The following is a 24,677-nucleotide window of genomic DNA, read 5'->3' on the forward strand; positions in this document are numbered from 1 at the left end:
TAGTAGAATAGTACATGTGTATGCTTTTCTATGCTGCATGACTTAATTCCAAGGAAGTAGTTGAAACATCTCTGCTAAACACAATCTTCAAAGTGGTGCTTTTGCATGATTCTTTGTGGGGAAATTAGGTTTTACAGACCTGTCGATTAAATCATCAATTAAGTGGATACAACTATATGAGTGTTGGTAGTCCAAGAATGTATTTAGTTGCTGGCAGACCTGGTTTGCAGGGGGTGTGTGGTGTGCAATGGCATCCAAAACAAGAGAAGGAAAGACTTGTTACATGCTGCTGTACATACCTACTTTGATGTTATAGGATAGGGTGAGAAGTATATACAATAGAGGGAGATGCAAAGAGCATTACATGCAGTGTATGATTATAGTCTTATTTTGCTATTAGGAGCACTGGATCTTCTTTAGAATTTCATATTAGAGGCGAGAGTTTGGCCTTCTCTAAGTATGAAAAGTGAGGTGCAGTCTTTCAGGAAAGGTACAATGACATCCCTGAGCTGGCGATCTCTTGAGATATAAGGATGGGTTTTGAGGTTGTGCAGTATCTGAATAGTGAATGCAAATGAATAGATACCATGGGGAGAATCATGAATAAGCTACAGTTCATAATAGTGTTTAGAAACCAGTGTGCAGCCAGTTACTGACTGTGTGCTTTTGTTCCACCTAGAGAGCATTGCTGAGTGCAGTGGTGTCAAGCCTCAGAGTTTCTTACTTTGTAGCGCTATAACATCTTTTAATAAGGCTCTCCCTCAGTTCATTTCCTGAGCTGAACTTTGAAGCTGTGCTCTTGATTTTGGGAAATAAATAGCTGAATGAACCTGCTCCCTGAAACATATAGATTTGTATCATGTATTCATTTATTCCCACCATTTATCAGATCAAACAGGGTTTGGCATGCTTCTTTCTTTCCTGGAGCAAAGAGTTTTTACAGTGGCATATTAACATTCAAGTGTGCACCAGGCTTTCTTCTGCTGCTAGCTGTGCTGCTTCACTGGGTCACCAAACGGGGCCATGTTAAAAGGACCTATGGAGCAAATGGACGTGTTTAACATTAACATTAATTTCCAACAATGTCCAATGATGCCCTACTAACAGACCTAATGTTATGAACACGGTGGAAGCTCTTGTTGTCAGACGTTATCTTGCTCTATGCTCTCCCTACACTGTTTAACTAAAGACAGGTCTTTATATGACATTTTAATCTGAGTGTCATGTAAGGATTGGTTAGGTCCATGATTTAAAGAAGGTACCAAGGAGATAGTGAGGGAGAAATGTCCCAAAAATGTCCCACTCCTTTTTCGAAAGCCAATTAGAAATAGTTTAAACAAGGCCCCCCCGTGTGGGGCTGTGCTGATAGTTACGTAACCATAACCAAGAGCCAAGCAGTCCTCAGAGTTAGGACTCGGGCCAACCTGAGAGGCTTGGAGCTGATGAGTTTGGCCAGCAGTTATAAATGACATTTTCTAAATGGCATTTTACCTTTCTCCTTAGCTGACAAAAGGCTGATACGCCTGGTCTGGCCTCAGTATTAAAAAAGCCATAACAACATTATCTTCATTTTTTATTTCCTTAGAATTCAACATTAAAGAGATGAAGACCTCAGTGTGGAGATAAAAGCCTCACAACTATCATTTTAATTAATAGAATAAATGGTCACGTTGTATTTAATCAAGCTTAGGATACAAACAATTGAATAAATAGTCTCAGTGTTGAGGTGACGATGGGTACCAGAGAGACTACCACTCATTTCATTCATAGATGTTTGCTATGCACTGTGCTGGGCTTTGATAACAAGTTATGTAAGTACAGGCAACATAAGCCAAAAAGACTCAGACTCAAGGCCGAGCACACAACGTCTTCAGGGGCTTCTCTGTCTGACAGTCTGCAGCAGGCCTCAGTGTTTTTGTAATATATGAAAGAGAAAGATGGATGGAAGTTTAAACAGGGCGAACAAAGACAGATTAAGAAAGCACGGCGAGGGAAAATGGGAGTTATAAGAGCAATAGAATAACTTAAAAGAGAGAAGATAGTAGGAAAAAGGTTGATGGTTATGACTCAATGGATAGTGAGATGAAAACAAAAAAAGACAGGGGAAATGGAATTCAAGAAAAAGGTGGAATTAGAGATGGGGAGAGGAGGAGAAGAGAAAGAATGAGGGTAAAGTGTAAATGAATACACACCAGTGCTTTCCTTCCCACTGGCATTTTCACATGTAAACACACACACACGCATATGCTGGTCAGATTGCTGTTTGTTGTGCGCCTCACACATACGCTGTGTGGCATCCGTTTAACCATTTCAGCACGATATACTAAACGTAGACTGGTCAGGACGCAGTCAGTGTAATGAGGACAGCGTCAGGTTGGGAGTCGCTAGTTTCAACCATATCTGACTCACAGAGTGTAAGAGCCGTCTGTGTGTGTGTGTGTGTGTGTGTGTGTGTGTGTGTGTGTGTGTGTGTGTGTGTGTGTGTGTTCTTGGCTGTCATGATGGTTTGTAGCTGAAGGTCTCTACTGTCTAAGCAGACACATCTGCCTTCGCTTATGCTGTAGACGTAAACAATATGTGTGTGTGATGGCTTGTTTGTGCAGATGCATTAATTAGGTGTATGTCTGAACATTTTTGTTGACTGCAAAGACTAATGAATACTATTTTTAGACACCACCCTACACTTCACAGGGTAACATTTGCTATTTTTCTATTTGAAAACTATGAATAGTGAACATATCATTTCCTATACTTCAAGTGAGAGAATAAAAAGTATTGTAGATAAAGATAACACTGGCCATTGGGAGCAATAGTGTCAGCTTTGGTTCACCTTTGACTATTTGAACACATTTTGAGTATTTGCACCTTGATGAATTGATACTTTAACTTGAGTAAAACATCCCAGAACTTCTATCACCTCAATAGGTTCAGAGGCAAAAAAGTAACAACGCCACTATGTCTCTTTTACTGCCTGCTGAAAGCATAAAAGCAGCATGAAGATAATTATGTAGGAAATGGAGCCATAATGTGTTTTAAAGAAATGGAAATCTATTTTCACTGTTAAAATAATCATGAGTGCGTCAACCAGATTGATCTCAGTTACCTGAACACCATCACAAAGACATTGCTCTAAGAGTTGTTTATTTCATGCACTCTGATTATTCATTTTTACGAGCAGTCGTACAGTTCTGAACAGCCACTCTCAGCTCATGGGGGACATTTGGAAAGAAACAATTAGATTCATGTGGGATTGAAGTCAAATGTGATGCTGTGGCTTAAAAGTAGGCCTGGTGTTCAGCAAGAAGAGAAAGTGGTTGAAAGCAGCAGTGATATGGATGATACCGACGAAAGAGAGATAGTGAAAGACAGCGAATGAGCTGTAATCTGATTAAAGCCTCTTTACTCCCCTGTCACATCACCTTCAGGCCACAAGCAAGGAGCGAGGCTTAGAGGGGGATCAATGCTGAGGCCACCAACATGGGGGCGGACAAACACACATTCATACACTCTTCAGATCTCTTCACTTTAGGTGCTCCACGGCTGCCCACGGTACACAAAACACATCCGAATATACATCTGTCCTGAGATCACCGCATAGCAAAGTGGTTTCCTCTCATACTTTGCTGTTGCACTTTGTGAGTAGTTTGCTAAATGGATGGATAGAGGAGGGGAAAAGGATTGGGCAAGAGGACGATCAGCTATAGATGAGGACATTATGTCTAGAAGAGTCTTTGGACTTTTCTCTCCATGTGTTTGTATGCGTGTGTGGGAGGGTGGCTGCACAAGGGGTCGATGGGTCAGTCAGACTTCTCAATAGTGTTGTAGCTCAAAGAGAGCGAGGGAGAGTGTGAGGAGAAAATGAACAGCTCCCATACAAATTACCATTCTGCATTTAAACCTAATGGCCCGGGCCAAGGCTGTTTCACTGTGAGAGTTATCTGGTTTACTTTCATTTTAAAGACACAAAAAAGGCAAATGGAGGGCATGATGAGGAAGCAGAGAACTCAGAGAGCGTATCTGGATAAAGATAATGGAAGAATGAAGTATAGACTAAGCAGGGAATGGCATTCAAACGGTTTTTGTCAGAGATGTACCTTTGTATGCTTTAAATCAATGACTTAATTTCAATGAGTCTGGCGCTGAAAGGAGAGTGGATGCCACTCAGTGGCGGTTCTACAGGGTGGCATGGGGTGGCAGCTGCCACCTCAGAAAAATGCCTTGCCACCCCAGCTGCCACCCCAGTTGGCAGCTTTGTTTTGAAAGAAAAGTTGTGGCTCATCGGACATTTATGAGAGAAAGTCTCTAATGTCCGAGTGCAAGTGAATGCAGCACAAGACGCGCCTTGTAACCTGCTTGTAACCCCTCCCCCGGCCCTGGCGCGAGCCTGGAAATATGATTGGCGGCGATTTCATTTGAACAGGGGGACAGCGCAAAACGAGAAGCATTTCGGATCCAAGTAGACGGAAGGAATGAGGTATTTGCAGTCTACAATGACAGATAAGAGCCTGCCAAGTATGGCTGTAAGGCAAGGCAAGTTTATTTATATAGCACTTTTCTGTACGCGACAATTCAAAGTGCTTTACAAAACTAATTAAAAGACTTTTTAGGAATAGGCTACATACAGTAAAACACATATATATATAATGGCATTTTACAACAGGCATTACAAAGCAAAGATAATAAAATAATAAAAATAAACACCACAGGTATACAATACATGTTTAAAAGGCATACTGTAGTGCGAATGTAGCTCAATTAAAAGCAGCCAAAGTTGTTAAGGCAAATTAATGACATTAAAACAAGGATTCAGCTATTACTTAGAATCATTTCAGCTAAGCAGTCCAGTTATTTAAAGATACCACAGAGAAGGCATTTCCTATCAAACAAATGAGCCTATCTGGTTACTATGCCAACTGACCAGTGATAATTTGCAGTTTAACTTCACAGTTTGGCTGGTAAAACCACCGATAATAAAGAATGACCTCTGTTATCATCACATTTGACTAAATAATTCATCATTAACTCTATAAAGAGTCCATAAATAGTGCCTAATCACAAGTTCCCAAAGTCCAAGCACCTGAAAATGAAGGGTTTGTCTAATAAATAATTAAAAACTTAAAAAATTGCAATAAGAGATGGAAAGGCAGCAAACATATAAGATGGCTGAATGCTTTCTTTCAAACACAACTTGAATGATTAGCCCCATATTCTCCCATTTTTAAACTCTTGTCGACAATAAAGAAGCATTTCAAAGGTTTGTGTGAGCATTGAAGCTGCACACATGTTGGCATCTATTGAGAGAGCCGGTGGCAAACGTCCCTGTGATACCTATTATGAAAGTCAGGATGATCCTGTTGTGTATAACAAAGGTCACCAGTACACATGTACTGTGCTTATAGAGCTATACAGTATATGTCACATCATGTCATCATTGGAAAAAAAGGCGTTGTGTCCTCTTAGATATACAGATAGAACTGAGGTAGAGTGATCTTAGATATTTAATGGTCAGTGGAACAGCCATAATTTCACTAGTTAATTAATCTCTCAGTGTCTTTATTCTACAGTAGAGCGCATGGAAGCTGATGTTAGATAGCATTCCTTAGTCTTTGCAGTCAACACAAATGTTCATACATACACCTAATTAATGCATCTGCACAAACAAGCCTTCACGCACACATATTGTTTGCATCTACAACATAAGCTAAGGCAGATGTGTCTGCTTAAACAGTAGAGACCTTCAGCTACAATCCACCACACACACCACACACACACACACACACACACACACACACACACACACACACACACACACACACCACACACACACACACACACACACACACACACACACACCACCACCACACACACACACACCTACACACACACACCACACACACACGACACCCACACCCACACACACTATTAGCTAGTCTCCCCAGTGACAGATGGCTATATGGAAACACAGTCATCCTTTTAGTAAACATGACATCAGCAACACGTTACTCACTTCCACATGAACATGAAGGCTCTCCCTCCCCGATTTGGAGAAACGAACAGAAGAGCGAGGGTGTTGGCGGGTAGTTAACCATGACTATCACTGTCTCTCTGTTCAGAATCAAGATGCTAAATTGTAGCGGTGTATCAATCTGTGTAATCCAGTAGGCACAGAACAATGAGCACATGAACCAGACAGAAATGGAGGATGAAAATCAGACTGCAAGGAAGTCTGATTCAAATATGAATATGGAATCTGAGCAATATGATTCAGACTTTACAAAGACTGTAAAAGTGAGATAATTCCAGTTGTTTGGATTAAAGAGCTGGCTAAAGGCATCTTGGGAAATGCTAATGTCGGCATGCTTGCATACAATGAAAATGATGTTTAGCAGTTCTAATATTTACCATTTAGTTTAACGTGTTACAGGGGCGGATCTAGACAAATATTCATGGGGTGGCAAGAGGGTGGCAGGAGATTTTGAGGGGTGGCATCCCCTGACAGAAGTATATGCTGATTTAAATCGCAATCATATCAATCAATTAGGGGTGTAACGGTACACGTACCCGTACTGAAATTATTCGGTACGGGCCCTTCGGTTCGGTACACGTGTGTACCGAACGAATATAGCGTTAAACGTAAAAAATTGAGAACAACTTTCTGGAAGTAATCTCAGGTATATATCATAGAGCGACCAAGTCATTTCATTGGACGAGAGGCATACTATGAGAGCTGGTCACAGGGATGCGTTCAAATGTAGTCAGTAATTTGAGGAACTGTCGAAATGGCGAACGCAGATAAAGTTGAGCTGAAAATCCTCCAGCATCATTGAAGTCTCCGGTTTGGGAACATTTTGGTTTCGCAGTTACGTACAAGGATGACGGACAAAGACAGGTGAACCAAAGCTGTTTGTCGGCATTGTTCAACTAACATTGGTTACGCGGCTGGCAATACATCACACTCATTTGAAAAGGCATCACCCGAATGTGAATATCACCGGTACCAAAAGAAAAAAGACTGAAGTGCAAACCCAACTCCCACTAGCATTTAAGCCTCCACCACTCGCAGAGAGTTCAGACCGAGCCAAAGCTATTACAAACGCCAAATATCCTTATGTTGCCATGTTAGCAAAGCGCTACCTGGCTGTATCTGCTGCCACTGTCCCTAGAGAGGGTGTTCTCCACAGCAGGAGACATTGTTAGTGCCAGCAGATCTGCCCTTTCAGCAAGCAATGTGGACAAGTTCATCTTTCTTTAAACAACATGAAAATACAATGACAAGCAAGTCCTAATGTCAAGCTGGCTGCTTAGGTACAGTACAGTTCAAATACAGATTATTTCAGTTCATCGAAATGCTGCACCTTAATGTTTATTTTACTATATTTTGTATTTATTTGAATCCATTAGTCACAGTTTAACACTAATTAAAAAAATGTTTTTAATGTTTTGTGATCATTTTTTCTGCTGTACCGAAAACGTAACGAACCGAACCGTGACCTAAAAACCGAGGTACGTACCGAACCGAAATGTTTGTGAACCGTTACACCCCGACAATCAATGTTAACTTGGAAAGCCACAATATTAATATTTTAACTCAATCACATAGGTGATATTATTGTGGCACATCAGTAAAGCCTTACATATAAGGTGGCAAACGTAATTTAATGAATTTTAACTGAACAATAACTGAATGAGTTTGTCTCACTCTTAGACCAGCAGGGGTACCAAATATATGCAGACTGCTGCAATAAGTACATTAATTAACTGTCTCATCGATGTTTGTCTGAATGAATATGATACTATTAACAATCATATTATTCCTATCAGCTATTAGGAACAAATTAAATCTATTATTATTATTATTATTTATTAACAGTGATTGCACTGTTAATAAATAATAATAATAATAATAGATTTAATTTGTTAGCGCTTTTACAGGTGCTCAAAGACGCTTTACAGATATAGTGAAGAACTGTTATGATTCACAATCATATTCATTTATTATTGAATAAACTATATTTTTTGGAGGAGTTAATGATGAATGTTCATCAAGATGCTTGCTCACCCTCCTTCAAATTTGAAAAACAAGTAATTATATCATTATTGATATACAGTTACAACCTTGACTTTACATCCGAAAGAACAAACATTAAAGAAGTGACTAACTGCATCAGTTAGGGTTAAAAAACGTGTATTCAGCTAAAACATCGCTGCAGTTATTATCCAGTGGAAGGTCCTTACCTACTGGCCTAGTTCAATCAAAGTGGTTACTTTCTGTTGGCTGGGCAGTGTAGTTTTACACACCGTCTTATTTTACTTTCTCAGGACTTAAAACTGTTTTTTGGGGGCAGACCCCCTCAAAGAAAAAAATATATACACGCATACAAGGTCATCATCTTAACAGTTTGTTATTCTCATCGAGTCATCCGTGAGCAGAGCATCAAGTTGGCATGTCTATTACAGCTGAATGCGGCGATTACTATTTTGTTCAGCAAAACGCCTCACAAACTTATTAAGATCAACAGCTGTAGTGCGTTTTGATTCAATGCTCAGTACTAGTGATGTTACGTATTGCGCCGAGGCTTCGGAGCGTGTGTCGAGTAATCCCCGAAGCTTTTTGTGAAGCCTGTATCGAGGCTTGTATCGTTTTGGGCCAGTGACGTCATCGATGACAAACGAAGCCTCGCTGCCTGTCGATGCCACGTGACTGCTTCACGAAGCGATTCAGATCGGTTGAACCGTTGAACCACAACGCATGGATGTATAATAAGAACGATGTTACCCTTCCTGTACCCGGGCCAGGTGACACGATGGAATCAAGAGAGCTCAGACCCTCACTCATATAGAGGTCGGAACATGTCAAAAGTATAAATAGATACTAGCATAAATAAATGTAGCAATAAAAACATGAATAAATAAATGAATAAATACAGGAATACATATGTTGCAGTTGACTCATGATCGCAGGGTTCCTGGTTCAACGACTGAACAATACGTATTTTTTGTTGTTTATAAAAGCTACAGCTAAATGAGATAATGTAGTTAATAATGTATTCTTTGATATGGTTTAGCCTTTCTCAGGCTATAACATCGTTACGTTTACGAATATTATTAAGGAACACAAATCCCTCTTTGCAATGTTTACCAGCCTCCTTAGGCTTTTCAATCACAATCATTAAACTGGAATAAATACAATATTGTTAACATGAAAATATGATTTAATGTTCGTTGTTTAGAGTTATTCTAAGGCTTTACTCATTGGGAACTCGGTATGAGATAGAGCACACTGTTGAAATGTCCAATCTGCCTGTTTTACACACTTTGACCAACAAGGGGTTTGTGTTCAGATGAAGCCCATGATGAAGCCTCATGAGATGAACCCTTTTGCGAACCAATTGGCTGGAAAGCTTCAAAGCTTCATAAGGCTTCATCTCGCCATCACTACCGAGTACAGCCAAACTTGACATTCTCTTCTCTGTCATTGTAGACCGCAATTACCACATTCCTTCAGTGCTTTTGTCCGAAAGGCTCCTCGTTTTGCGCCGTCCCCCCGTTCAAGTGAATTCGCCACCAATCATATTTCCCAGAGCCCTAGAGATAAGAGTTACGACACTCTTTGATGTCGCCGCCAGCCGGTCACGTGGTTTATGTATGCCGGGATAGTTCCAAACGCACTTCCGTTGCAATGCTTCTCTATGGCAAAAACAGCACAAACATGGTCAAAATAGTCATAGATTAAACCAACGCTGTTATTTTTTAAAGATTGCTTTCATATTTACATGATGTGGTTACACTTTGTATGGATTGGCACTATTTATAAGTTTCGTTATTTAACGATATTTTGAGGGGAAAGTGTGGCAGCACAAGCAGGCTATGTTGCTGTCACTGCCAGGGCAGTCACGTCCGTAGTATAGTTGTGCTGCGCTGTCATGTTCTTCTATTGGACAGACAGACAGCAGCGATTGCGTTATTGAATGGTAAATATATATTAAAAAAACACACACCCAAGTACTTTTTCAGCTGTAATTGCATTATTGCATACTTTTTATTGACAGTTTTAACTAAAGTCTGATTCAACACTTGATTAGATTTCACATCATTCATCCACATCTGCAAAGTAACTAAAGGTATTACATAAATGTAGTGGAGTAAAAGTACACCATTTACCTCTGAACTGTAGAGGAGAAGAAGAACAAAGTAGCAAAACATTGAAATACTTAAATAAAGTACAAGTATCTCAAAATTGTACCCAAGTAGGCTATAGTACTTGAGTTTATGAATTTAGTTACTTTACACCAGATGCCATAAAGATAGAAAGACTAAGCCTTGCACAGAGGCATGACAATAGATTTTCAAAATGCTCAACAGTGCTGCCAAAATTATAAACTGACTGCTACACAATTACAATAAATGCTTTTATATATTTCTATTAGATGTGACTCTTTAGCGTTTATGTTATTATTAACACTGCTGCTTTAGTTGTTTTGACTGCTAAAATCCTCTGTTATTCCTCATTTTAAAGCCGATATTCCGTGGGATCGGGGGGCTCGGGTCCTTGTCACCTTTTCCATACCTGATGAGTTTGCATCCCTGATAATACTTAGTAAGGAGGCCATAATATTTTTGACTCATGGCTGAAGTTAAGTTTCTCCAGCTCTCCCCAGGTTGGCAAAAAAATGCATCTCAAAATGCATCAGATTGATGCTTTAAAATATGGAATATTCAATATTCAGCACGGTGATGGCCACAACAACAATCCTGGAGGTCCAGCATGACCTGTTGAGACAAGGGCACACATTTGTTCTCACAAGCCGCTTCACTCAAGACTGCCTGGAAAACACATTTTCGTCCATTCGTCTGAGGAACTCTGTCCCAACACCTGGAGAGTTCCAATATGCTCTGCGCGCTGTCACTGTGGGTGAAAAAAAATTCCATAGAAGCAGTGCTTCGAAGCTTGCTTCAAATCACGTGACATATGACGTCCGAAGCAGCAACTGCTTCAAATCACGTGACATGTGACGTCCGAAGCAGCAACTGCTTAATTTCCTGAATGAATCACTTGACTGGTTCACGGTCCATTCACGCGATTCAATGCACTACCTCGTCTCGATTCTGACAGGTGACAGGTTGAAACAGTTTCAAATTTGAGCGCTTCAACACTTTATGACCGCTCTAAACAATGCGCAATGTGTGGGTTGTTGTCGTAGTTGCTGTTGGGTTGTTGTTGGTATTGCATTTGAATTGTAGTATCATTATAGAGCAAGCCAGGAAGAAAGATAGGTCGTTCTGGCTCGGGAAACACTTCGAAATGTGGAGAAGTTGTGAACAAAAAGACAATTATCAGTAATATAAAAACAGTTCAATATTTTAGGGAATAGATAGCCCAGTGGGTACAGCCGGCGGCCCGAATGCGGCGATGTCCTCCGCGCAGCTGGTTCAAAGCCCGGAATGGACGTATTTTAATCATTGCTTTTCAACTTTAATAACTGATAAAAGGCCCTCTCCTCCCAAAAAAATGTCTAGCACTCTCTAGTCTCTTCTCAATAACCCAATACACACAATTATCAATCTTTAATTGCAAATAGAACATGATATTCAGTCTTAGTGTGTGTGTGTTAGAGATGTTAAGATTCACCGATTCGCATCGGTGCACCGGCATAAACGTTCAAGATGCGAGTGCACCGGTTGAAAGAGTGCACATCGGCTACAGTTTGGGTTGAACCGGGTTGAACTCGCGATGCATCGATTGCGTAGCGTCTTTGCATCGGTAAAAAACCGATTCATTCATATAAAATCCCCTAATCTTGTCAACGCTCAGCAGAGACGATCTTTGATATTTGCTTCGCCACTACGGAGGCCGAGAGTCTCAGTTATCAACACACACGGAAGTCGAGGAGAAAGAGAAACACAGCGCACCGAAAATTACCTACAAATCAAACGTTTGGTAACACTTCGGATTGTTCAAGAAAGACGGTGTAATAGTCCTTTATGCTAGGCTATATAGTTGACCGCAGGTCATGGAGAGTAATAAGGTATCCGTTGACTTTTGTATGAGGTATCTTTATTACTTAACAGGTCTACAGCCATGATACATAGATCCGTCCTAGATGCGGGCTTGCATACACACAGTATCACTCCGCAGCCGCACCCCATCAGTAACGTCCTGATGGTATATGTGCGCGGCACAGACGGTCAACTTGAAAAATCGCTCGCAAATTGTTAACGATGCCGAGCCGATTTAAAGTACACAAGTAGTACGAGGAACTTAGCGACGCACATAAAGAGTCGACATGGGGTCTGCGGCTGAAAAGAGAAACCTCAAAGTTAGACATATGAGTTAAATCACTCAGTGAGGTGTTCTGTCAGAGAGAGTGGTGTTTAGTTTACAGCAGCCTGTGACGGCCAATAATAATTTAAATGTATTCCTCACTGTAAGCAGTTATGAAATACCTGTTTGTGAAAGGTTATTTGTATTATTTATTGTTCATATAGAACCCACCGCTTTCTGCTCACTGGTGAGTTAGCCTATGAATGAGTGTTAAGCACATCAGGCTGGCAGCTGTATGGGCATTGCTCTATGGTAGTTGTTATTTGCACATTGTTAATCATGAGCAATGCATCCTTACATTGTTTAACTGTGAGGTGTTATACAATTGTACTCTGGAGAGCTTTTAAAGGTAAAAAAATAAACGGCATGATGGGATGTGCAGTACCAAATATGTAAAGCACTTTTTTGTTAATGTATGATTTGCTGCATATAAGGAATAAAACAAAAATCCTCTGTCGTACCATATTGAAGTATCATTATTTTTGCATCGTGTTGAATCGCATCGTATCGCACCGAATCGCATAATGTTGAATCAAATCGTATCGAACTGTATCGCAACAGGGGTGAATCGTATGTATCGCATCGCCTGGTGTTTCAAATGTATCGTTAATGTATCGTATCGTGGCAACGTATCGAGATGCGCATCGCATCGGCCTCAGTGATGGAGATGCACATCCCTAGTGTGTGTGCATCGAATATTTTTCAAGGCAATGATACGTTAAACCCACTGCAGCCTTGCATTTCGCCAGGAGAGGTCGCTGTAACTGAAGCTTCGAGAAATGAACCTATTTCCGACACAATTGTCCAAGTGGTTCGACGCTTCATTCAAAGCTTCATTTTGCCATCACTAACTAGCAGGCAATGCTAGCTAAATTGGTTGTAACAACCAAGATAAAATATAGATAATTACGCTGTGCATATACAAATGAAGACCAGTATAAGCATCATAAAGGGCCTCTGATACAATATAGACAGTTGACAATTCAAAAGAGTTCGATATTTCAGCAACTTACCTCTGGAACTAATCGACGCGCCGTAATGTAAGTGAATGAGGTCCAATGCCCAAATGACAATATTTTTTGAACTATTTCGATGTCCATACCCCGGAAGTAGGCGCCGCCATTTTTTACAACGGAGGTCTATGGGAGTGTCGTAACTCTTATCTCTCTAGGGCTCTGATATTTCCACTCTCGCGCAAGGACCGGGGGAGGGGTTACATGACGTACGTCTTGTGCTGCATTCACTTGCACTCGGACATTAGAGACTTTCTCTCATAAATGTCCGATGAGCCACAACTTTTCTTTCAAAACAAAGATGCCAACTGGGGTTCAGCTGGGGTGGCAAGGCTATTGTTTAGGGTGGCAGTTGCCACCCCATGCCACCCCGGTAGATCCGCCCCTGACGTGTTAGCATGCTAACATTTGCAGTTGTAGCTAATTCAAATGTCATTATACTTGCAATAATTGGGTCATAAACCACAGTATTGGAGAGATTGGAAGTTAGATCATTAAGCTTTAAGAGAAGCAAGGGATGAGAGATTGTTTTTGACTAAATTGTACTGCAATCCATCAAACCAATCATTTAAACCTCTTAGTGGCGCATGAAGAGAAATCAAGGGATTGTTAAAGCATTTGTAATGATCTTTTAGGGATTATGAATGTCTGTAGAAAACTGGATCAAAATGGTGGAGCAAACAATCTCCTGAGAAAGAGACTTTGACACGCTTGAAGACAAGCCTTTAGTAGAGATTTCTAGGGCCATGTGTTTCCCTTAAAAACAAATGTGGATACTAAATCAATCTTACACTGTGCAGGTTATAGAGAAGGATGCTCTCCTCTAACCAGGGATCATGTCTAGTATCTTGTTAACGTCATCTTACTATAGCTTTAGTGGTATTAGCCAAGTTTACCGCTTGACCTTAGACTGACCGACTAAATCTTCATCCTGCTTTACCCCACTGAACTGCAACCCACTGAACTCATTTTCACAAAGGTTGTATTGTAATTTATCCTTGTTTACATTACACACAAATAAGTCAAGTTACAGCCACAATCTTATCTAATCTGCTGAACTAAGTGAGTACATTTAAAAATCAATATCACCACTTCATACAAGAGTAAGGAAAGAAAATTGTCCATTGAAACCCTCGTAGAGTATGGAGGATATGGATTTATAGATGGATCAATAGATGGATGTCCAATATTTCTAGCTGACATCCTCGTGGATTCATCTTCTTATTACAGACACATGCATTTCCTAACATTCGGTCTATATGCTGTAAAATGTATTATCTTTTCGATTTACACACGGCATCTATTGCACGTCTGTCCGTCCTGGGAGTGGGATCCCTCCTCTGTTGCTCTCCCTGAGGTTTCTCCCATGTTTCCCTTTAAACTGTGGGTTTTCTCTGGAAGTTTTTCCTTGTACGATGTGAGGGTCTAAGGACAGAGGGTGTCGTTTTTCTCATACTGATATTCTGAACAATCTGTGCTGTATTTGCTGTAAAGTGTCTCTACTGTAGGCTATTTTTATTATACAGTATGTACAGCACTTTGGCTCGACCAAAAATCGTTTATAAATGTGCTTTGTAAATAAAACTTGATTTGATTTGATTTCTGCTGCCTACCAACACAATAGTATTTTTAATTGTGTTGCTCAAAGCATTGCAAAACTAAAATAATTTAGCTTTTCACTTTTCAGAAACAAGCTATTTCTATTACTCTCAACAATCTGGAGAATACACTGTCAGCTTTCTTTGGTTGATTTTTTTCAGTAGAGAGTTGTGCCGAGAAAAATGATTCAGAACGAGGTCTGTGTATTACCCCGAGTAATGACACCAATGTTTTGTTGAAACGCTTTTGAAAACAAAATTCACAGCAGTAGAGATGGGGCTGAGGCAGACGTCTCTGAGACAAATATCTCCAATTTTGGACAAATGAAACCATTGGGGTGCCTGACTGAGACTTAAACGGTGCTTTCTCCTCAAAGGAATCAGAGCAGGTTTCACAGAACAACAATTTAGAGAAACCCTAGATGTGCTCCCTGGTTGCTTTCGTAACCAAAACTAAAATAATATGATGAACACTCTAAAATAAACTCTTGTTCATCAAAATATGTTACCTGTATAAAAATAGAGTGAAACAATTTAGCACCCCTTCTGTTGTGATGCCATGTTTTCTTACATACCAGTTAAACGTAGGTCTAGTTTTGTTGAATGCAACACTCTGCCCTTGCAAACGTTGCCAGAAGGACTTTCTTTTGTTGTCTTTTTTGTCATATCAGAGGCCATGTCTTTGTGGAAACGTTCCTTTTACTATGCTGTTTCCGAACACCTGCAGATCATTTCTAACTTTGTGACATTTGTTGTGTCTTTCTGTTTTCCTGTCTCAGTCTGAGAACAACGCAACTCATCCCCCCCCTGGAGAGCAGTGTGTCCTCGTTCTGGTGATGCTCTGTCGCCACCCCTCAGTGTGGGGCCTCTGAAATATTCATGCTGACACACATACACACAAACACAAACCTAGTGACACAAACATTTTCAAACCCTTCATCTCTGTTTTTATCCCCTGTCGGTACCAATAGCAGATTATAAAATCTAATTTATCTCGCAGCAGGTTTAGGGAGGAAAAGCTTTATAGATATGCAAACACACAAACACTTCACAGTTAAGGCGAGGTGACTTCACTCCTCCTCACATTCCTCAGAATTTCTTCAGAATACATTTTCATATTTACTTCATATGATTGCATTTGAAGTGATAATCTAGTGGATCATATTTATTCACAGTGACAGTCATTCAAGGATAGCATTATTCATATTTCAACTATTTACATCAGTTTATAGCTCTGTAAAAGTCAGCACACTCATACTTTATGGAGGTGAAGGTGAAGTCACACTGCAATAAACACATTGCATGCCAACGACAAGCTGGCACACAGCGCAATCAATCTTAAAACACTTCCTCCAGTGCCAGCAGTTTTCTCATTTGATCCGTGACCCCCGACTGCTCATCTGAAGAGTAGAGGAACAACTCCAGCAGAGCAGATCAACACGCAGAAAGGTTATTAAACTGCCAGTGGTTTTGATATGTAACCCAACATTATTCTTCTGTCGGACTTACGGAGCAATGCAAGCATGGATAAGGCTGAGCAAATCATCATGGGAGCTGTGATTTGTGTCAGAGGTGCAGCGGTGTGATTCAGTGCTCCCTATTTGTGAGCAAAGAGGAAAGCAAGCCAGTGAAACTGAATTTACAGTAGATGCTGGTTCCCCTGCAGAGCTAACACACTGAAGCTCTGAAGTGAAGCTGATGGGAAATGATACCCTGTGCTGTGCAAACTTGTGTCGCTACAATATGATTATTTAGATTTTCAGTCCCTTTTTATTTACCTCCGACATTAAAAACCATGTGAAGTGATATGAGTGTCACCGCCTGCCAACTTCAGTGTGCATTGTGTGAAAGTGTAACAACTAGATCTATAGTTCAGTCTCTATGGGAACACAGTTCCACATCGAAGAACAAAAAAAACTGTTGCACTGAACTGTTGCCTTTAGATGTATTAGTGCATCACCCAGAGACACCAACAGTGAGACTGAGCTGTTCTCCTGTGTTGATAATAATGTACAGTCTGATGGCTTTCCCTACAGTCTTTTTTTATCATCCCATGATGATTCAGGCTGATTTTGAACTTGTACTAGGCATCAATCACTTGTGCAGGAAAGGCACACATTTCTACAGAAAGTGCAAAGTATTACTGTTCAGTATGAAAGCATAGATATGTATATCTACATATATATGTTGTATATACCTGAACCTAAAACAGTAGAGTATTGTAGACTTTATATTTTGTTCCATTAGAACTCCAAGGTTTTGCTCCACTGGTAATTGTTGGTAACTTAACATGAAGGATGGGACTGTACACTGAGTTCAGTGGACACCTCGACATGTTGGTGAATTATAAAGTGGCACTTATTGAATAGGGTCAAAGGTCAGGACCGTCTGCTGCCAGGAGCTTCAAAGAAACCATCACAGACTGTCTCTTAACATGCACATTCCCATGGAGACGGGCCCCATTTCCCATTTGCAGGGTCCTTGTACCGCTGCTGGTTGTTATAGCAACAGACAGGACGTGAGATTGTTGCATAATATGCTTTTTTTCCTTCGTATTTGTCCTGACCTTGTCTTCTCTCTGTGAGTGCAGCAGTTAACAAAGGTAGTGTCAGGTCACATTGTAAATTGACAAAATCTTCACACGTTTAAATTGACACTCAAATAAAAGAGTCTTACTGTGTAGACAGAGGATGATTCTTTATTTGACAAGGCTGTGATTGAAAGTGTGTGATTGTTCAATTACAACGTTAACTTTCAGTTTCGGCTCATTCATTATTTTCTTTGTGATCTCAAAATATACCTTTTGACCACTGATCTGTTCATTTACTTGTTTCTCATTGGGACCCAATCAAATCAAAACAATTGTTCATCACTAGATCCCAAGTACATCTCTGTGGGGATGTCAACCATTGCAACTAAACATTGTGTAACCAAGCAACCAACCCCTTTCCTTAACAATTGAAGTTACTTTGTGTTACTAGGAAAGTTTTATTTGCATGTGTTGTTTTGAATGTGTGGCGCATACACAGAACACATTTAATAAGAAATACTTAAATTGTAAAAACATTTTTTACCTGGAGAATAAAACACTTTGAAATCACTGTGGAGGCATCAGATGAACAATTACAAATGTTATAATGCCTGAGGAGTGCAAATAAGTCCGTCAGTTTGAACATTTATTGTAAAGAGAAGAAGAATCAGACAGTAAGGACTTAAAGAATAGGGGATTTGTTGTAGGTTATTCCTCTTTGGCAGTGCATAAGCTCCCTTCGTGCATTTTCCTTTTTCAATACTAATGAATTCAAATGGAAGGAAACCAGTGTTCCTCTTGTCAATAAGTCCCTACCCAGTTGGAGTTTCCTGCTCTTATTACAGTGCACCTGAGAGTCAGGAAATAACCTCACAAATCAATACAGCACCACAAGTTATCCTCCCAGTTGTTATATTAGTGTAGTTGACATGGCCTTATTGTGCACTTTATGTAGCTAACATGGTTGCCAGGTGGCTCCATTAAAACTCCCTGCATTAAAGCTAACCAGCTTTCGTTTTGCTCTCAGTCAAGCACTCCAAACTTCTCCTCCAGGAAGCACCGTTAAAATGTTTAACACTATCTTAATCTGTGCTAATGCTATTAAATCTATATTAGTAGTGACAGGTAAGCCCAGAGGCTCAGACTCAGGTGGGTGTAGCTGACATAGTAAGGGATCTAATCAACGCAACTGTTGCCAGGGCTTAAAAGCAATTATAGCAGCTGACGTCTTCATGTCACTTTGGGAATTTGAGAATTAGTATTACTAAAATACTGTGGATTATTTTTTAATTTACTATACTTATTTATTTCCCTTTTTCAACCCTCTCTACACCACTGCTACTGTCTCACAGCAAATGAATGATGTTAGAGCTTGACTGATGTTGTGTGTACAAATGGTGACATTCACCCCAATGTGAGTGGAAAGATGTTATTCTTCCTATAAAGGTGATGCTGCTCTTTATCTTATGTGACAACTGTAAAACTTACATTTTTACTTCTAGCAACATCTCAAAGTAATTTCATTTTAAAAGATAAGCTAGCAGGGCACAGTATTGCATTATTATTTCTTCTTAAATCCTGCCTCTGTGTTGTGTTTTGTCTCCAAAGCACACAGCATGTCATGCTGAAAATAAATCAATTTTGTATTTGACTGCTCAGTGCTTCAGTGGTGTTGTATTGCTGAAAATCACTATAGTTACTTGTGTGTGTATGTGCCTATACGTCAATAAGGATTACTTCCACTGTGCAATCAGGCATGTGAGTCTGTGTGTACAGATGGTATGTTAGTGTAGCCGTATGCAAGAGTCAAAACAAGCAAAGGAGACAGAGGGAGAGAGAGTATGTGAGTATGTCATCTGTACTCTGACATGACAAGTGCAGTGACCTAAAGGAGGAAACCACACAGAGATAATGGATCCAGATAAATAAAACCCAATGTCTAGAACCTATCCTGTAACAGGCAAAGGCGAAGAAGAGCAGTGTATTCTGTGACTACAGTAGAAGAAGGTCATGCTTTGGGGAAAGTAGTCTGATTCTGTAATAGTATATACTCTCTATGCACTGCACAGTACAGCTCGTCATTGCTATAACATGATTGGCTAGTCTGCATTTGAGGGTGTGACTTTGAAAAGGGTTCATTGTTTCATTCAGACTACAAATGAGCCCTTACGTTTAAGATGTACTGATCCTTCTAAAGCATTTGGCTTAACAAAAAAGACGCCCACAAACAGACAGCAGTAAGGAAGATGAGAACAGGGTCAGATAGATTCACATCCCTATTGCAAAAAACTGAATTTGCCCTTATCTGTCCTCACAATAAATATTTAAAACACAGCTGACTTTGATCACTTTAAGTAGCTGATGGCACAGATACTGCCAAAAATGGATCAAAGTGGGAGCCCCAGGCACATTTTCATCCAACAAAAGTCCTCAACAAATACCTCTAAGATTAGGAAAAGGATTGGAATCTCGAAGCAGTGTGCGTGCAGCTGACACCAAACTCCTTATTGATCTGATTATGTCTTTTAGTAATCCAAAGGACACAAGGAGATCAATATAGAATAATGTTATCAATACTGAGATATACTATATAATAGTACGTCTTCACATATCTCAGTAGATTAAGTGTTGTAATCTTCGCTGCACACTGTACAAAAAAATGAAACGTGTAATTTAACCGACAATCAGTGAAATAGCTAAATCTGCCCTGTGGCAACATTTACAGATTCAAGTCCATTAAATATAGTCAGTGGAGTCTACGCTTAGCAATCAAACTGAATTACCGCTGCAATATAATTATGCTTTTGCATTAATTGTATATGTTGTGTTTAATAATTACATCACTAAAGGTTAGGATCAATCACAATGATCGCATATAAAATGAACGCACTGCAGTCCAGATTCAGTGTTGTTATTCACAGAATGGTGTTTCTGCTGTTGCCTTTTCCATCACAAGCATTGTAATGTATTGCACTCATAGACGTATGTCTCACACAATTTTGTTCATGACTTACTATTATACTAAAACTTTAAGCCAGAATATGCTGTTTTAGTTGCACGCGTTTTTATCTTGTTACACTTTTACAGTAAAGTAGTATCTCCTTTTAAGTGTTTTAGCTGTATTAAAGTATGATCTTGGAACAATTATCCACTTAAAATCCTTGCTGCTTTATTCATGTTCTACTGTATGACCTTAACCACGGTATTATTTTTCCAGTATATTTTGTACTAAATATTCCAGTAAAATACATTATATTCAACATTTGTAGATTGACAATATTCCTTAGAAATTATTTATAATCATTGCAGCAGCAATCTTTTGGCTTTACTGATATTTATTTATTATTTAAAATGAGTTATTAAAGCAGGGAAAGATCAGTACTAAGTAGAGATGCAGATGTTTAAGGGGTGTTGTTTCGTGTTGATCGCCCCATGGGAATCAGTGTGTTGGTGCTGCAGATCTCCAGCTATCGCTCAGCTTCTTTGCATCTGTTGGAAACAATTTGTTGCTACCTATTTCCTATATACCCAAGTGGATGATAGTGGCTGAGTTGCATTTCTTTAGTACGCAGTCATTTCATCTGCAGCAGTATTTGTGAGAGAGGCTGAGATATTTCTTTTTTCAAAATGTAATGCATGCTTACTGCTCTCTCAGCACTCACAACTGAGTACTTACAATGAGCAATCAATAATCACTCTTTCTTTCTCCACTCATTCTTTCTCCTGCCCTGTCCCGCTCTCTCTCTCTCTCTCCATCACTCTCTTTCTTTACATCCTGTTTGCAGGTAGACACGTCTTAATGGCTGAGGCCCACTGATCCAGTCATCACTGCAGACCACCTCCACCCCGCACCCCCTAATCGCCACCCACCACTCACTTCAGGCACCATGCCGTCCACCAGCCGCCTGCTGGGTCTGGTTGAGGTGGGGCTGAAGTGTGACCAGGAGATTGAGAGGAGGTATGAGATTGTTCCCTCAGTGGTCTGCTCCATGTGCTGCCTCTTTGGAATCATCTACTGCTTCTTTGGTAAGTGACCCTGAGCAAAGCTGCTTCTCAATTCAATGTATCTGAAAGGTTCTAATGCAACAAAGGGGATCACTGAAACAATGTGATTTCTTACAAAGCTTGACACAGCTTTTGCATTGTTGTTAAATGTTTTTAGAATCTGGTGTCTAAGTCAGATGTTAAGGGCTGGTAAGGGTGTTTGAACGGAACAAATGAGAAGCAGTATAATCATTACATGTTTCCTCGATATATGTAGAACTATGGTAGTGTTAGCTTGAAAAATGCCTTCATTGTCAACTGAAAATCCATCAGTTTACTCTTTTTTTTGCAAGTTCTATGTGTCTTTACTAGGGTCGGGACTCGATTAAAAAAATTAATCTAATTAATTAGAGGCTTTGTAATTAATTAATCGAAATTAATCGCATTTTTAATCGCATATAAATATTTGACCTGAGAACAGTGAGAAGCAATTTTTTTCACTTGGATTTTAGTATACCATTAGGCGCATTCACACCGCAGTACTTTTCCCACAAAGGTTCATGAGAACAAATGAAGCCGCTGACGTCACTTCTTCTTCTTCTGCTTTGGGTTTACTGGCAGGCCGCAAACCACTTCACGGCGTATACTGCCGCCCAAAGTCCCCGGCCGGAAGTCCCCGGAGTTGGGGACTGGCTTCAGTAGAAGCTGCTGGGAGTCCCAGCAGCTTCTACTGAAGCCTTCCGAGTAAATCGCCAGAACGCCGACACCTCCTCATCTCCACCGCTCCCATGTTTTATTTTGTGTTGCCATAAGTTAGTCTCTCTGCGTTTCTGCGCTGGGCTAATGCTAATAATGCTAATGCGAGGATAATAAAATGGCGGCTTCACCAAACTTTTTGGGAGTTTTACGGGGCGTGGTTTGCAATCCGCCCAGCCAATCAGAAATATAGCTCTTTTCTCACAAGAGAGCCGTACGAAAGTCCCTGCTCTCTAGCAGCTCTCTGCTATCTAGCAGGGACTTTCGTGGGGGTAAAAAGGTTCTCATGAACTAATTTTAGTACCAGCTCTTTTTGGTGTGAACGCGATAAAAGAGGCTAACGTCCACGCTAGCTTCCACGCTAGCTGCTATATGTTTTGCATTGAGGTGATACTTGAGGCTTGATGTACTGCGGTGATATGCGAATTCCTTTTTGCATAATTTGCACACAACCGTGCTCTTATCGACGCTTCCATCCGTCCGTTTTTTAAAACAACATTTCCCACTGTTGTTCACTGTGGTTTGTTGTTGTCTGAAGTCATGAACGTTAGTTGGTGCTCCAGTATAATCGGTACGCCTGAAACTCATCCAGTGAGAAACGTTCCGCGGTGCAAAAATAAGTGCGATTAAAATGCGTTAATTTTTTTAACGCGTTAATTTTTGTGTAATTAATTAATCTTAATTAACGCGTTAAAGTCCCGGCCCTAGTCTTTACACAACCCAGTCTCATGGCATTTCGTGTTCACCAACACGATTTTTAATCTATTGATTCATGTTCACCAACACGATTTCCCCCTTTTTTTCGTGTTGCACAGCACGATTTTAAAAGCAATGTATTTCTACTGGTAATGACGCTCATGGAAGCACGGCATTCATTTGTGTCGGCTGCCCTTAAAGGCAATGTGAGCGTCCATTCTCATTAGATAACGGAGAATTGTACACCCAGAAGTAAGTATTCCCCTTACTGTCGATTGATTTTACAGTGATATCTGCACTACTCATCGACTAAAAAACACCAGATTATCCTTGTTAATTACACAACATTGATTGGTTTAAATTGTGTGCAATGCTTTTGTATTTTTCCCCTTCGATTCGGAGAAACAAATATTTGTTCGGAGTAAAGGATGGCAGAAGACACTACACTACCCAGAATCCCCAGCTATCATTTGGACTACACCATGTGCTCTGTTTGACAAACCCCGTTTTTTTTCACCATTCATTCCAATGGCTGGCGTCTATGTCACGTGATCTTCAAATGTCTCCCTGCAGAAGAAAAAAAACATGGCCGAACTTCGTTTTATTCTCGGTGGAAAATGCCTATTTTAAAGTTAGTTTGGCCATTAAAATGCGTTTTGATGTCATTTGATGCGAGAAATATCAGTTGTTATTTCAGATTATGTGTGCAGTGGATGTACATGATCTTTAGTTTGCTAGTTATTACGAAGATTACTTCAGGAAATTGCGTCCATAGAACGTTTGAATTGTTACCAAGGTGGTTGCTAGGGACGCTGCTATCGATATTATTTCTGTTATGTTGTGTAACTGTTTAATGGTGTTCTTTATCTTTATTGCTACCCCCTTCCCCGTCATAGTATAGCGCTTCTTAGCAAAGGTACAATAATTGGCCCAAACATCAGCTAGATAGTTAATTTATTAACCGGTTGTGTCTTGATTATTATTTTGAGTCAATGTCAAAGTTACTGCTCTGCTTAGCATCCATCAGAAGTTTGTACATGCTGTGCTTTCATTTTCAATCCTACAAAAGCACAACACTGTTTATCATGGCCATAGTCAATCTAAAAAGTGGTATCTGCCGGTAGCATTATTGACAGACACCATAGAAACACTGAAGGGTGCTTGCTATTGATATCATTCCTAAATGTTCAACAATAAAACGAGTAGCCAAACAGCCGTGAAATCGAATTTCTAGTTCATCCTGCTCTGCTGGTTTATGATGTTATTGATTTTAAAAGCTGTACAGAGAGGTTGTTTTGTTTTGGTGTGTGAATCAATATTGAAATCCCATTCCAACAGAGTAAGCTATTATGGCATTGCTATATGTTTGCATGTTCTCTTAGAATTACATCCTATCAAATCCTTGAATAGCCATTACCCCTACACGACTTCCCAAATTGCTGTCATCATTAGTCAAACTGGACTGCCTGCTGTCTTTTAAAGAACTCATCTTCTGCTTCTGATTCAAAGGCATGTTGCTGCTTCTTTATATGTTGCAGCAGCACTGCTGAGAGAAAACGAAATACAGAATTTGCAATTAATACAAAATACTAGTCCAACTGGTAGTGGACCCCTGTCGTTTCTTGATTTGTTTTTGTATTTATTTGTGTCATCAAACATATGGCTCATACTTTATGCATGGGTCCATTCATATGCTAAGACAGAAAGTCCTAACTTGAGGCTTCATGTTGTGCCAAGTGAGTGAGTATTAACGGCCTCATTCTAATGAGTTCTGATGT

General features: G+C 40.0%; 1 protein-coding gene across 1 annotated transcript in view; it reads left to right on the forward strand.

Annotated features, from left to right (window-relative positions):
- Positions 1–24,677, forward strand: part of tmem198a (transmembrane protein 198a) — a 39,060-nt gene that overhangs the window by 1,475 nt on the left and 12,908 nt on the right. Inside the window, exon 2 of the mRNA XM_034203957.1 lies at positions 21,249–21,489. Within this exon, the coding sequence (XP_034059848.1) occupies positions 21,351–21,489 (139 nt within the window). The 5' untranslated portion in view covers positions 21,249–21,350. The remainder of the gene's footprint in view (positions 1–21,248; positions 21,490–24,677) is intronic.

The sequence above is a fragment of the Gymnodraco acuticeps genome, unplaced genomic scaffold (assembly GCF_902827175.1).
Source record: "Gymnodraco acuticeps unplaced genomic scaffold, fGymAcu1.1, whole genome shotgun sequence".
Classification (NCBI taxonomy): Eukaryota; Metazoa; Chordata; class Actinopteri; order Perciformes; family Bathydraconidae; genus Gymnodraco; species Gymnodraco acuticeps.